The 16,361-nt window shown below is 41.6% G+C and overlaps 1 protein-coding gene across 1 annotated transcript in view; it reads right to left on the bottom strand.

The window, feature by feature from the left end:
- Nucleotides 1–775: 775 nt before the first annotated feature.
- DCLRE1B (DNA cross-link repair 1B) overlaps nt 776–16,361 on the bottom strand; it is a 24,740-nt gene continuing 9,154 nt past the window's right edge. Inside the window, exon 4 of the mRNA XM_074263106.1 lies at nt 776–3,119. Within this exon, the coding sequence (XP_074119207.1) occupies nt 2,053–3,119 (1,067 nt within the window). The 3' untranslated portion in view covers nt 776–2,052. The remainder of the gene's footprint in view (nt 3,120–16,361) is intronic.

Here is a 16,361-nt window from a genome sequence, read left to right as displayed (position 1 = left end):
TCTCTGGAAATTGTCCTGCACAGCCTGGAAATGCCAACCTAGGTGTGGTATAGTAGGGATTGGGGGAGAGGGGAAGGAAGGAGGGAAAGACACATCAGATGACTAATTGATTACTCTCCAACGCTGTGATTTTGTGGAGCCAAACATACTAAGGCATCATTGCAAGAGAACAATGAAACAATTCCTTAAACCTTCTGGAACTATCATTTTTACTCTTTATTTCTTTCTGAAGATTCTTCTGGAGGGAATATGGTGTGAAATCACATGAATCAACCCTACTGGTGTATTTGTATCAACTGAGGCCATTTTAAGTTAGTGAAATGAGAACAATTAACCCAGAGGCAAGAGAAGAGAAAAGCACATTAAAGTGAAACCAAATGAGTAATGGTAAGGACCAATACTGATTTCAAAGAAGAGACTAGATACTATTTGCTTCTTTTCTGAGAAAGTGGATGGTCTGCAATTTTAGAAACTTGACAGAGAGCTACTGTATGAGAACCTTTTAACTCTTTTTCTCCCCCTTTTTCTCTTGCAAAGGACTTGAGCTGGGAATGTTTGTGAATAAAATGCACCAGTATCATTTACTTGTTTGTTTTCAAATTATCAAATACTTGAAAAAACCACAACCACAACTCTGCAGTCCATGAGGCCCTTCTTACCAATAGGAGATAAGCCTGCTTGCAGAAGCCCTACATAGAAGGGACATCCTTATCATCCCAGCCACCTTGAATCCCACACTGCAGCAACTTCAGTGCCTCAAAAAGTCAGACAAATGTGCCTTCATAAATAGTTATTTATTTCAACTACAAGAACATCCTCTCCTCCCCCTGGTGTTTATACAATTAGCTCTCATTGCATACATACATTCGTACTTGTTATCTTATGTTCCCATGTCTAATGTTCACAATAAGACCGGGAACCACTTCTGTAGTCTTCAGTATCAGAAGGTTCTATGCACTGAAGTGGAATAAATATCATCAATACTATATATGTCTTTCAAATCTAAATTCATTACATCTTTCTCTAGAGAGTTTCTTCTGTCTTGTATGTAACAGGGGCTCGAGTTCCCCCTGCCCTCCCCCATCAGTTTTTATCCATGTCCTAGAGTTCAACAATAGCCTGGTCCTGCACATTTGATCTATCCTGCCCAGTGAGCTGGCTGGCCTGGCATTCAGGCGAGGTGTTAGCAGAAGGCCAGGGCAGAACTGCACCCCCCTCACATCTAGCCAGCTGGCTCCATGGTTTCTTCCTTGGAAACTAAAACAAACAGGCTGTGTGCTTGGCCTCCTTGCTCAACCCAAGAGGCCGAGGGGGGGGGGGCAGCAAACATCCCAGCTATGCAAACCGGAGGAACATCTGGCAGGACATTTGGTCTCTTGCAATTTCGTCCCTGCCAAATGGCCAGGGGCTTCAGCAGAACTGGGTAGCCCCCAAAGGGAGGCCAATTTCTGCTGTGCACCCCCAATCCCAATGGTTGGCTGAGTGCAAGCACTAATTATGGTAGGGGTCCTACAGCTGGCTGAGCTCCAAGATATAAGTCTGATTGAATCCCATGAGGAGCAGGAGGAGGAGGAGGAGGAGGAAAGAGTGGAATTCCCATCAAGTTGGTTCCTGGACTCTCCCTTGTTTCCTGCTCCCTCCCAGAGGCCCCAAGATGGGAAACTGGCTGAAGTCACAGCATGTAAGTGATTGTCAGGGATGCTATTTGTGCCGTGCTTCTCCCCACTCCCTACTCTCCTCTTGCCCCTCACTCTGATCCTCCAGGGACACGGCTGATGATGCTAACGGTACAAAAGCAGAATGAGGGGAATGATGGGAGGGGAGCAATAGAGGGAGATGAGCAGGAAAGAAGGGGCATTTGTCAACTCAGACCAATCCTCTGGATACCTTGGTGAGCTAGACTGCTGCTCTACAAGGCCTACAGCAGTCTGAGGTCAGGCCCAGCAGGTCAAGGGGGCCTCAAACTGGGCCTCTTCATTCCATCAACTCTCAAATACTTCACTCTGAGATGCAAAAAGAACAAGGGAAACATAAAAGGTTCATCTTTGTTTCTCATCTATGTTGTGAGAAGAGCTCCAAATGGGTACCCCCACCCATACTCCTAAGATATTTTTCCACTTGGTAGTCAAAATTCTTTGAGGAATATCTCATTTGGAGGAAGCTCAGGGGTGTTAGGAGGTATTCTAGTCCCAGGATCCAGGACTCAGGTGTCTGCACCCTCAAGGCTTTGCTGGTGCTGGTCCTGGGCCCGCCATCTTCTCTCCAACAAACATGCTGAGGTCCCAAATTTCTCTGCTTCCCCAGTTCTTTAGGGCTGTCTGCTTGTCTGGCAGGTCTCAGGTGCCCTGAATCTTTAGTTAGGGAAGCCTTCTCCGTCTGCAATGCTTTGTCTGATGAGAATGGTACCGACCAGTCCCCTTCATCCTCACTGTTGGATTCTCCTAGCTGTTCCTCGACATGTGAAACAGGGAGATTGAGCTCTTTCTGACTATCCCTATGCTGGGGGAAAAGGTTCCCCCTCTTAAGTCTTTTGTGATCTCTCAAAGTTTGAGATGGATCAGATTCTCTCTCAGGTGACTCAAAGACAACCCCCTGTGTCTTTGGTCTCTTGGGTTCTCTCTCCAGTAAGCAAACACGGCCCCATGCTTTTGGGGTGTTCCAAGAGGTCCCCATGTACTGCTGCACAGATAGAGGCACCTGGGGCTCAAGGAGTAGCTGGGGACTCAGGCTTTCCTGAAAATAATGCTGACAAGGTCTTCCTTGGACAATGGGCACTATCCGGCAAGGCCTCAGTGCAGACACAAAGTCACACAACTCAGAGAAGGAGGAGTGGTCAGAATAAGGAACCACATGAATCCCAGGATGGGAGACAGAGATTCTTCGGCTTGTGGGTAGGATGGCAATAGTTGGACGAGTTTGATTCCACTGAAGCATGGTGTTCCAACAAACCTCAGCACAATTCACAGCATGGATGCGGCCAGCCCCCTCCTCGAGAGTGAACACATCTGCCAGCTCCATCAGTTGGACCACCTCCATCCGCCGAGGACTTAGCACTACCCAGGTCCGGAACTCCAGACCCAGCTGTTCCAGGAGGGATTCTTTGCCCAAGCTGTAGAGACCTAAGACAAAGATAAAATGAGAGAGAGGGAGAGCGAATGAGGTGTCAGAAGTCACTAAGATCATAAAGAAATCACAACAGTTCTTTCTGTGGTGACAAAGAACTAGAAAAATTGAGGGGATGCCCATCAACTGGGGAATGGAGAAACAAGTTGTGGGATGTGAATATAATGGGATACTATTCTATAAGAAATGATGAGCAGGTTGATTTTGGAAAAGACTAGAAAGACTTTCACAAACTTATACTGAATAAAGTGAGCAGAACCAAGAAAACATTGTATACAGTAAAAGTAACATTGTATGATGGCAATTTTGATAGATGTAGCTCTTCTCAGCAATACAAGGATCCAAGACAATTCCAAAAGAGTTGAGACAGAAAATGCCATCCCTACCCAGAAAAAGAACAGTGAAGTTTGAATGCAGATCAAAGCATACTATTTGAGAAAAATGTGGAACTCTATCTCATTTTGTTCCCACCTTCAAAATCCATCTCTTCTAACAAGCCTTCTTTGATAACCCACTTGGAACCCTTCTCTGTTCTCTAAAACTTATATACTATATCTTCTCTGGGTTCATCAATCTATATTTACATTCACCTACCCATTTGAAATTCAGTAATTACTTTTATGGAGCTTGTTCCTGTGATGGGTTTTAAAAGAGATCAAGAAAAGAGCTTATGTTTGCCCTTTCCCAGACTGCTAAACTATAAACAGTCAAGATGGCAAGTAAACAAAAGCAAAAAATGCTACATGTGGCATGGGATTAAATACAAACAAAGATGGCAGGAATGGAGGAGAGGGGAGAAAAGTCCTTCCAGGTGGAAAGTTCAAAGATTTCATAAAAGAGGTGGCATTTGAGCAAGGCCTTTGAACAGTATTGTTAGGATTTCAATATAAGGACAATTAGGGCTAAGAAGAAGCAAGTTAGATATCAGGAACAGCACAAAAGCATAAGTCTTATTTGGGGAACAGCTGAAGGTTTTGTGCAAGAGAAAGTCAGGTTGCAGGTATATCATGGATGTCCTAAGATAAGGAATCTGAACTAAACTGTAAGCAATGGAAGATCCAATGAAGATTTCTGGACAGGACAGTGACATGATTGACGCTATGGCTGAATCTAGCACAGTAACTAAGATGGCTCATAGGGAAAAGACTTCAGGCAAGAATACAAATGAAAAAGCCACTAAAATATTCTGGGCAAGAAAAGGAAAGGGGCTACATCTAAATTATGGCAGTAGAAATGGAGAGGACAATAATAAAGCAAGGTGTGGTTGATAATGGTTCTTTAAATCAGGACTATGGGAGGCTAATCATTACAAACATGCTGAAGATCACTTAAAAATGTCCAGCTGTCATGTCCTGTGGCATAATCTTTGGAATATCCTCAATGATAACAAATCTTTGTGGGTTGAGAACAAATCTGATGTTTACCAAAAAAAAAAAAAAAAAAAAAAGGCAGATAATCAAGCTGGAGAATATCTGTGGACCACAAATAATTCTTTCAAACCTAATGAACTGATTCTTCATAATCTTTTTCTCAACTTTTCCATCTCCTTCCTGAGGATCAAGTCTCCTCTAGCTTCACTGACTGTGTTATTTAGCCTAGATCCCAATCCAGCCAACCTCTGAAACCAGCCTAGTGTCCGCCCTCAATTTCTTTACCTTTCAGAGTTTTTTTCTGTCAATGGTTGACCCTAGGTAACCAACCACCCATTTAGGCTCCTTTCTTTTCTCTTAGGCATTCATGAAGAAAAGCATAAATATCATGTTAATTATGTCCATTCTTCATATATAACCCCAATTGGACCCTGGGTATTTGGCTAGGAGTGCTTGTATTCACTTGGACAAACCAGGAGCACTTATTTATTTATTTGTTTAATTATTTATTTTTTGCTGAGGCAATTGGGGTTAAGTGACTTGCCTGGAGTCACACAACTAGGAAGTGTTAAATGTCTGAGGCCAAATTTGAACCCAGGTGGCTGGTGCTCTATCCACTGCGCCACCTAGCTGCCCCATCAGGAGTATTTATTAACCACTTTTTATGCATCAGACATTTTGCTTCTTGAACTAAGGATTCAACACCTCCCCCCCCCAAAAAAAAAACACCCAACCTTTGCCTTCAAGAAGCTCATATTCTAGTGTGGGAAACAATATAAGAATAAGTAGGCTATAAAGATATATGCAGAGTACCCAGAGGGTGATCCCAGTGGGAAAGGCATTGGCAGCTAGGGAAATAAGAAAAGGCCTTGTGCTGAGGTTGGGATTTGAGCTGAGTGTAGAAAGAAGTCAGGCAAACTTAGAGGCTGAAGCGAGAAGGAAAAGCATTACTGAGATAGTAGACAAAGCACAAAGACAGAAAACTGAGTATCCAGTAAAAAGAGCAAGTAGGTAAGTGAAGCTAGATAGGAGAATATGGGAAAGAAACTAAAGTATAAGACTGAGAAGGGAGAAAAAGTATAAGACTGCAGAAAGGACAGTCATGAAATGCCAGTTTTATGTTTGGATCTGATATTCACAGGAAACCACGGGAGTTTATTCAGTGGGTGGGAAAGGGGTTAAAATGGTCAGACATGTGCTTTGGCAGGTGAACACTGGATGGATTAGAGTGGGATGAAGCCTGCAGTAGGGAGACCAGAAAGGAGACTTTTTCAGCAGTCCAAAGGAGAAGTGGTGAGGCTCCTGATAAGGGTGTTGGTCTTGTGAGTAGGAAAAAGGAGATGTATGTAGGAGAGATGGTGTTGACCTAGAAAGGACAAGATCTGCAAAACAAACAGGCAGTCTATGTGGTGAGCTTGAGGATGACTGAGTGATTGGGAAGAAGGTGGTCCTTCTGACATTAAGAGTGAAGATTGGAGGAAAGGAGGTCTCGGGGCAAAGGGTACATTTTATTTTGGACAAGCTGGATCTGAGGTGCCTACAGGACATCCATTTAGAGATATCCAAAGGGCAGTTGGTGATATAGGAATGGAGCATAGGAGAGAGGTCAGGACTAAATATACAGACCTTAGAATCACCTATACAGTGATAATAATTGAACCCATGGGAGCTAATGAAATCACCAGGTTAGGCAGGACAGAAACAAAATGAGAAGGCGGCTCAACATACAGCTTCTGGGAGATACCTAGTGTTGGAGGGGATAATCTCGACAATAATAAGAGCTAGCATTAACATAGCATTAAACAAATTGGTCCCATTTGATCCCTATAACAAAACTGTAAGGTAGCTGCTATGATCATCTTCATTGTATAGATGAGACAAGTAAGGTTCAGAAAATTTGAGAGCTTGTCCAGGATCCCATAAGTGCAATCAGGATTTCAGCCCACACCTTCCTGACTCCAGTCTGGTGTCTGTCTGCTTTGCTGTCGAACTACAGGGAGGAAGATCAGCAAAAGAGACATGGAGGGAGAGAGCAGAATGGAAAAGAACTAGCAAAAAGTGGGGTCATGAACCCCAGAGAAGAAAGAACATCAAGGGGAGAAGGAGAATAAGGTCATCAAATGCTAAGAAGGGGCAAGAAGCGCCAAGATTGAGAAAAATCCCTTGGTAATCCGAGAGAGCAGCTTCAGTTAAAGGATGAGCTTAGAGGCAAGATGGTGCAGGAGTTAGAAGTGAGGCATCCAGTGCAGAAGGCTTTCTCCAAGACTTCTGCCTCTGAAGGGGAAGAGGAGAGAATGACAGCTAGTAGAAATGGTAGGAAGTAGGAAATGGAGTTTGCAAATAAGAAAGAGGAGGAGAGAGGGACCTTATTGTCCACTAGGAATACATTTTTTTTTTTTTTATAATAGCCTTGCATTTTCAAAATACATGCAAAGATTTCAACATTCATCCTTGCAAAATCTTGTGTTCCAAATTTTTCTTCCTCTCTTCCCCGAGACAGCAAGTAATCCAAAATAGGTTAAATGTATACAATTCTTCTATACATATTTCCACAATTATCATGCTGCACAAGAAAAATCAGATCAAAAAGAAAGAAAAAAAAAAAAAAAGCAAGCAAACAACAAAAAAGGTGAAAATGTTATGTTGTGATCCACACTCAGTCCCCATAATTCTTTCTCTGAATTCCAATGGCTCTTGCCATCACAATTCTATTAGAATTGGCCTGAATAATCTCATTGTTGAAAAGAGCCAAGTCCATCACAATTGATCATAATATAATCTTGCTGTTACTGTGTATAATGTTTTCTTAGTTCTATTCACTTCATTTGGCATCATTTCATCTTTGTCTCTTCAATCCTTTCTGAAATCATCCTGTTGATCATTTCTTATAGTGGGAACACTTTTGTAGAACACATCTCTTCCTAGTTTTTCCTTTGCTTGATGGTCACTGGGTTTTGTTTTGCTTTTTTTGGAGACCAATCTCCTTATCTCATCTAAGCTAGAAGTGCATTGGCCACTCCTGGATCCAAGCTATTGCTGACTACGACAACCTTTAGCCTAATCCATTTCTGACATGAATTTTTCATCCTATTTAAATATAAAGGAGATCCTTTCCTGAGTTTACCATATTGGTGCTAGACTTAGTTTAATCATTCAATCAGCCTTAGAACTACTAAAGCATCTGGTGGACTCAGCCCCACTACAGCTCAGAACTCATGAGCCCCCAATCCATCAACCTAAGCACCCCCTGAAGACAATTTTTTATTGCCACACCTGGCCACCAAGGTAATTTTAATTTTCACAATTTCAAAGAATTCTGAATTATCTTTATATATGTGTATGAGATATGAATTATCTTTATATACGTGTATGAGATATCTTGTAACAGAGTCTGTATGGCAGTAATTTGTTTGCAATCAATAAACAGTAAGCAAAATAGGATCTTTCCTAAAAATACTGAATTAAGCAGTGGGGAGAAAGCTCATGCCTCAAAACATGGACTGTTGGGCTCACCAATAATCATTCACAGTGTAATTGCTTCCTTTACAGGGAACGCTCAAGAGGAAAACTGTCCTCATAGAGTACCCGAGTTGGCCCCACCAACTGGGGAACTTGAGAGTGGGATAGGCTGGCAACTGGAACCATTATTGTTGCTGCATTTGTCAATGGAAGAGTAATTTGTCAATGGTGAATCTTAGGTGAGAAAGACCAGAGGCAAGAGACCAGGAGGTTGAACTAGAATAGTGACCATGACTCAGAAAAGAAGTGAGAAAGATTTGAGAGACTGCAGTGAAGAATGACAGGATTTCATCACTGATTATTTGTGTAAGGGAAAAAAATGGATCAAAAAAGGATGACTGAACAGTTTTAGTGTGTCTATGATAATGTCTGTAAGAGGAAGAAGAGGAAGGGTTGGGGTGAGCTAGTGGGGGTTGAGACAGAGGTGAAGTTTGGCTTTGAGCATGCTGGTTTGAAGGACCAGAAGGCTATTTAGCAGATAGTAAATAAAGGGAAGGTGTTCAAAAGAAGGTAAAAGCTAGATATTTTTGTTTTTTCTATTACCCAAAGAATCTTTTTTCTTTTTGGAGTAGATCTGTGATTTCATTGATATAAAAAAATTCCCACTGAGGAAATTCCCTCTATCAATGCTAATCAAAGCCCTGCAGCAACTTAAAAGTCCAAGAAAGCAGTTTGGGGCACAGAATTAATAATTTGCTCAGAATGTGTCAAAATCGAGATAGGTCTTCCGCCCCTTTTAAAAGAGATTGCCTTGAAAACAAGATCTATCTCTGGTTTGTATCCTCAGGCCTTACTTAGCATAGTGAGGAGCACTGTGCACTAGGCCAGGAACAGCAGAGCTGAGACTCTTGCCAGAGTGTGGAGAGAAAAGAGGGCTCAGAACAGCACATCCAGGAAGCAGGATGGAGAAGCAGAGGTGAGGAGAAGGCCAAGAGGGCTGAAAGGTACCAAGGTGAAGGAGGAACACACTCTGAGACCAGGGGATACTGTGGGAGATGAGTAAGTGGAAGCCAAGACTAGGAAGGATGGATATCGGAGAGCTGAGGGGGTAGGACGAAGAGCAGGACTCCTTGAAGAGGGACCATCTGAGATAGGGGTTAATACACAGATGGGAATTCATTAGTCCCAGAGGAGAGAAAAAATTCAGACCCAGGGAGGAGTGTGAGCAAAGACACTGACAAGGGACTAAGGATAGAAGGGACTGAGTGGGGCTAGTGGATGTGAGAAGATTGAGATAGGGGTACAAGTAGGAGGCAGATGTGGGGATCTGGCTCTGGGGGAGGCTTCCCTAGTCTGGAGGCCCTCAGGGCGGTGCCCTGCCATGCCCCATGCTGGTTTTTACCTATAACTCTGAGAAGAGGAATGGAGGGAACTCTACTATTCCTGGAAAGATCATGCCCATCAGCTTTCCTGATTCCAGGCAGTAACCTGGTGACTTCCCAGACCAAAGCAATCTTCTTTAGAGGCAGCAGATGGCTCATGTGCAGAGTGCTGGGCTGGGAATCCTGGAGGTCTGAGTTCAGATGACTCTAGACAAGTCTCTGTTTGCCGCAGTTTCCTCATTTATGAAATGGGGAAAATAACAGCCTCTTCATCTCAGAATTGTTGTGGAAGCTAAACAAGAGAATACCTACCTGTAAAGCACTTACCAGAGTGCCCGGCATGGAGGAGGTACTCTATAAAGGGTTACTTCCTTCCTCCCAGAGTGCTACTACATGTAATCTACCCCTATCAGAACTGAGATTTCTGGAGGGAGAGATGCACCTGCATCCCCAGGCTGTGCTCAGTGCCTGGTTCTTACTGCCACCTTACTTGTGGGGGTTCTGCCCCAAGGAATACAAATTGTGTTTGCTGAAATCTCTCAAGATATCTTGGGGAGGAATTATTAAACTGTGTTTAAAAAAGACACTGGGACACAAGGATGGAGGGGGAAGTCTTGTGGGAGGCTACTGCTCTGAGCCTGGCCAGGCCTAATGAGGATTTATTTATACCCCAGATGTGTATGGAGGACAGAAGGTGGGGGATGGTTCTAAGATGGAAACCTCAGGACTTGGTAACAGATTTGACATTCAAGCAGCACTAAAAACAGAAGTCAAGAACATAATTGAGAAATTTTGTAATGGGAGGAGATGGGCTGGTCAGCTGGCAGAAGCAAAGGGTGACACAGCTGGCCAGAGGGCTCCACTGATGTCTCAGACTGCCCAGGGAGATGAGGAAGACCTCTGGCATGCTCCATGGGCCAGTGGGGCAAACTTTCAAGGAAAAATGGACAAGAGTCACATGTGATGGGCAAGCAAGGATGGCATACAATAGGAATCAATAAGATAACTCCTAAACTGATGAGATCATAGATCCATTTTTATCTATGAGAGTTTATTGCTCTGTAACAGTGCATACAAAACTAAATAAGTAGAAATTGCAAAAGAAATTGGAAAATGATACTTTTAATATGAATGATGCAAAAAACCTTTTTGCTCACCAAAAATATAACTAATAATTTTTTTGTGAGAGCAATGCTTTATTTTCAAAAAAGTCTCTCTGTCTTGGGGAGTATAAAAGACTTGTAAATCACATGTTTGCTGGTAGATAATTTGTTAATCTGAGCACGGGTTAGCCAAGCAGGTGAGCTTTTTCTTTCTTTTTTTTTTTTTTTAAATTTTATATATATATATATATATATATTTTTATAATATTATCCCTTGTATTCATTTTTCCAAATTACCCCCCCTCCCTCTATTCCCTCCCCCCGATGACAGGCAATCCCATACATTTTACATGTGTTACAATATAGTCTAGGTACAATACATGTGTGTGAATATCATTTTCTTGTTGCACAATAAACATTAGAATCCGAAGGTACATGCAACCTGGGCAGACAGATATTAGTGTTAACAATTTACATTCACTTCCCAGTGTTTCTTCTCTGGGTGTAGCTACCTCTGTCCATCATTGATCAACTGGAAGTGAGTTGGATCTTCTCTATGTTGAAGAAATCCACTTCCATCAGCATACATCCTCATACAGTATTGTTGTTGAAGTGTACAGTGATCTTCTGGTTCTGCTCATTTCACTCAGCATCAGTTGATTTAAGTCTCTCCAGGCCTCTCTGTATTCCTCCTGCTGGTCATTTCTTACAGAGCAATAATATTCCATAACCTTCATATACCACAATTTACCCAACCATTCTCCAACTGATGGACATCCATTCATCTTCCAGTTTCTAGCTACAACAAAAAGAGCTGCCACAAACATTTTGGCACATATATGTCTCTTTCCGCTCTTTAGTATTTCTTTGGGATATAATCCCAGTAGTAGCGCTGCTGGGGCAGGTGAGCTTTTTCAATCGAAAATTATACAATACAACAATCAAATTCCAGGACACATCTTTTCACCAGGAATAGTGTGTGTAAATATCCACCATACACAATTCAGGCAATCAGTCAATAAACACTAAATGCTTACTTATGCTATTCCAGGCACTCTACAGAGTGCTGGGGCTGTAAGAAAAGATAAAGCCAGACCATGCTTCTAAGGACCTCACCTTCTAATAGAGGAAACAACATAATATGGGATTAATTAGAAATAACCAAGAAAAGGAAGGTAGCAACACTAAGGAGGAGTAAGAAAGGTTTCCTATAGCAGGTGGAACTGTTAACTGGGACTCCAAGGTAGTAGGGAGAAGGGAAATCATTCCAGGGATGGGCAGCAGTAAAAACACCCAGAGCCAGAAGATGGAGGGTTTATAAGAGTGCCAGCAGAGAGTTGGAGGCGAGAGTGTGTGATAGAGAGACTGTGGGGAGAGGCAGGCTATGAAAGGCTATAAAGGCCAAACAGAGGGTTTTATATTGAATGCTGGAGGTGTTAGGGCCTGAAGGGTTTACTGAGCAGAAGTGACACAGCCAGAGGTGCTTTTAGAATGTCACACTGACAGCTTAGTGCAGAACAGACTGGAATGGAGAGAGACCAACCCAAAAGCTCAAGCTTAGGGTGATGAGGGCCTGTACTAAGATAGAGGAAAGGAAGGAAGCACCCACATACACAAGATGTTACAAAGTTAAAATCAACAGGTTTTGAAAACTGATGGGGGTTCAGGGAGTCAAAAATGGCACCATCTAGATTGTGAGCTTCAGTAACTGGGGGGAATGATGGCATCTTCGACAATGGACTCAGTTTTGATCATTTTGAGTAACAATAAGTAAAAGAGAATTGTCTACTTTAAACAACATTTTCAGTATAGATCCACCCCCTTTCTTTTAGTGGTTTTACTTAATGGATGGAATCATTCATTAATTCCTTATTTGTGGTTTTTGTGGAAATGTGAGGAATAGCACAAGAGCCAATTTGGCTGAACCTGTGAGCAGAAAGGGGAGTATTCTATTCCAAGGCTGGAAAGACTGGATGGGGCCAGTTGTGAAGGCCATTAAAGGTCACACAAAGAAACTCATGTTTGATGTTGAGGTCATGAGGGAGCCATCAGACTTTGAGTAAGAGAATAACATGGTCAGACTTGCCCTCTGGGAGGAGAGACTGAAGGAAGACATACCAATTAGGAGGATATTACACTGGTCCAGGCAAGAGGTAATAAGGATATGAGCTAGAAGAGGAGAGGGCAAAGAGGAGAGAGGCTATGGAGACAGAAATAAGATCTGGCAACTATGAATCCATGAGAGAAGTGAACATGTAAGAGTGTTGTACCAAGTAGAACTTGGGAGACTAAAAGAATCCTCAAGAGAAATATAGGAGTTTGGGAAAGAGATGGGTTTTGTGAGAAGAATAATGAAATGACATCTGCAAGGTCATCCATGCCCCTTTTATGCTTTCTCAACAGATGTGGCTACCCAAAATGATTAATGGAAGTTAGGAAAGAAAGGTCTTGCTCACTAGTCACTCCTGCTAAAGCTACAAGGTGACATAGGGGAAAAGGATAGAATTCTGGAAGGGAATAACTTTCCTGTCCAGCTGCTGATGTTGGTGCCTAGATTCAAATCAGGTTATAACTACTCCCAGAGGCTAGTTGTAAGGGCAGAAATGCGTGGGTTTGGAGTTTGCACAACCTGATGGTGGTGTAAGTGGAAGAATATATGATGATCATGAGAGATAGGAAAAATGTGATTGTGATGGACAAGCCCCAGCTTGGCTTGAGTGAGTTTTGGTATTTGACCCATCTTCCCATCTCATATACCTTTTTGTTGGCTCCTCACACACCTTTTAGAGCTTTGCCATATCCTCCAAGACCCAGTTCCCATTCTGAAGACAGTTGATCACGGTGAAAAAACAGTAGGAATGGGATTATCAAGGAGGGACCAGATTTAAAAGAGAAGAATGACAAGAATGATTCCAAGGTCATGTGTTTTGGTGACTGGGAAGACAGTGGTCTCATGAATCAATATAGGAAAACCAGTTTTCCTTGCACAAGAGGAAAAAGACTCTTCTTAAAGATAGAGAAGTTCTGGGGTGAAGAAAAGAGAAGAGAATTGATGTTGGTTTTATCAGTTCATTGGTAGTCATCTGCTAAACCTAAGAAAGATAGTACTGGAGTTGAAGATTTGAAGAAAGTTAGAAAAGGAAACAATTAAAGGAAATGTGATAAAAGTCTATACCAAATACTTCTTGAAGACTTTACTCAGAATATTCCTTTCTCTCTAAGCTCCCCCCCTCCTCGATTCTCCCTCTACCAACAATACTACAGTAACATTACCTTCCTCTAAGGATCATATCACCCAAATCCATCACACCAAACGCCAATCCTAGACTATTCCCAACACCCATTTACTTTGTTCTGATTCTTGTGCTAACTAGTGAATTGGAGGAAATGATGAAACTGTAATGACTGGATCCACTACGAATTTGTTACCTAATTTCATCTAGATTTTCCCTATATCCAGGCCATTACTCTACTCCTCTCTAATCAGTCTGATATTCCACTTTCCAAGGAAGCTGTTCTAAATCTTCAAATTTCTCTTGAACTTCCCAAGGCACCAGCTCTTTTCATCCTTAGTTATAAATCTTGATTCATATTTGATGAGAGACAGAGACAAGAAACACTTCTTTTGCCATGAACTCCTTTCCCCCCTGTCCTCCCCTTCTTCCCGTCACTCAGTTTTAAATGCAATGCCATCTTGCTTCTAACCCCTTCATTTAACTGAAGCTGCTCTTTTCGAGGTTTATAATACTTTACTACCAAATCCAATGGCCTTTTCTTTTAAAATGTTAAAAAAAAATTATTTTTAAATTTTTAGTTCAATTTAAAAAAATTTCAGTTCCAAATTCCCTTCTTATCCATTGAAAAGGCAAGAAAAATGAGCAGTTTTACAAAATAAATCTGAACATTAGCCATATCTAAAACAAAAAGAAAACAAAGAGAAGAGAGGCTTCAATGTTCATGTGATTGATCATTGTGCTTGATCAATTACTGAATCTTTCAAGTTGATAGTCTTCCCCCCAATATTCTTTCTTCTCTGTTTTTTCATGATTCCACTCTGTCCTGGTTATCCTACTGGACTGTTCTTTCTCAGTCTTCTTTGCTGGAGCTTCTTCCATGTTGTGCTCACTAAGGGTAGTGGTTTCCTCTCTTCCTCACTCCAATGCTCTGTCCTGAGCCAATTTGTCTTTTGGCTTTCTCCTACCCTCATTGGTGATCTCCTTAGCTCTCAAGGGTTCAATGATCATCTCTCTGCAGATGATTTAAGGCCTATACATCTAGTTCTAATGTCTCTCTTATGTTCCAGTCCCACATTACTGACTGCCCTTTGCCCTATACAAACAGATGTTGTATAGGCAACTCAAACTCAACATGTCCAAAATGAAACAAAATTCCCTTTGCTTCAACCCTCCAGCCCCCCTTACTGTCAAAGGCACCAGTCTCCTTCCAATCTCTGGGACTTACAACCTCTAGGTCAGCTTCAACTCTCCACAAATCCAGTCATTCTTCACTTAACCTTCTGTCTCTCCTCATTCTAAACACTCCTTCACTTGGTTGTTCAAATGGAAGACAGTAACCATTCACCTTTCCTCTGGTGTTTTGTTTTGTTTTTCAAATTCATTCCCAGGATCAAATGTAAACTCTTATTTTTAATATCAAAAGAGCTTCATAGGCTATCATCTTATTATGTCTTTTGATTCAGCAGTGTCTTTACTGGGCCTGTAACCCAAGGAGATCATAAAAAAGGGAAAAAGGACCCACATGTGCAAAAATGTTTCTGGCAGCCATTTTTGTACTGGCAAGAAACTTAAATGAGTGGATGCCCATCATTTGGGGAATGGCTGAGTAAGTTATGATACACGAATGTTATAAAATATTATCATTTTATAAGAAATGATCAGGAGGACAATTTCAAAAAGACCTGGAGAGACTTACATGAACTGATGCTGAGTGAAGTGAATGGAATCAAGAGAACATTGTACACAGTAACAATAAGATTATGTGATGATCAACTGTGATGGACATGGTTCTTTTTAATAAAGTGATTCAGGCCAATTCCAATGGACTTGTGATGGAGAGAACCATCTGCATACATAGAGAGAACGGAGGGGACTGAATGTGGATTATAACACAGTATTTTCACCTTTTATGTTGTTTGCTTGTTTGTTTTCTTTCTCATTGTTTTTTCTTTTTGATCTGATTTTTCTTGTGCAGCATGGTAATTGTAGAAATACATGTAAAAGAATTGCACATGTTTAACCTATATTGGATTGCTTGCTGAATAGGGAGGATGGAGGTAGTAAGAAAAATTTGAAACACAACATTTTGTAAAGGTGAATGTTGAAAACTATCTTTGCTTGTGTTTTGAAAAATAAAAAAAAAAAAAAAATTCCCAGCCAAGATGGTGGGGAGGAGGCACATATCTACTTAAGCTCTCTGTTTTCTCTCAGAATAATTTATCTCATGACAAGCCTCAGAATTGGTGCTTCACCTGTCAGATTGGCTAAGATGACAGGAACAAATAATGATGAATGTTGGAGGGGATGTGGGAAAACTGGGACACTGATACATTGTTGGTGGAGTTGTGAAAGAATCCAACCATTCTGGAGAGCAATTTGGAACTATGCCCAAAAAGTTATCAAACTGTGCATACCCTTTGATCCAGCATTGCTGCTATTGGGCTTATATCCCAAAGAAATACTGAGGAGGGGAAAGGGACCTGTATGTGCCAAAATGTTTGTGGCAGCTCTTTTTATAGTAGCTAGAAACTGGAAGATGAATGGATGTCCATCAAATGGAGAATGGTTGGGTAAATTATGGTATATGAAGGTTATGGAATATTATTGCTCTGTAAGAAATGACCAGCAGGAGGAATACAGAGAGGCTTAGAGAGACTTACATCAACTGATGATGTGTGAAATGAATAG

This window comes from Sminthopsis crassicaudata, chromosome 4 (genome assembly GCF_048593235.1).
Source record: "Sminthopsis crassicaudata isolate SCR6 chromosome 4, ASM4859323v1, whole genome shotgun sequence".
Taxonomy (NCBI): domain Eukaryota; kingdom Metazoa; phylum Chordata; class Mammalia; order Dasyuromorphia; family Dasyuridae; genus Sminthopsis; species Sminthopsis crassicaudata.
Note: the sequence above shows the minus strand (reverse complement) of the source record. Positions and strands in the feature narration are given on the sequence as shown.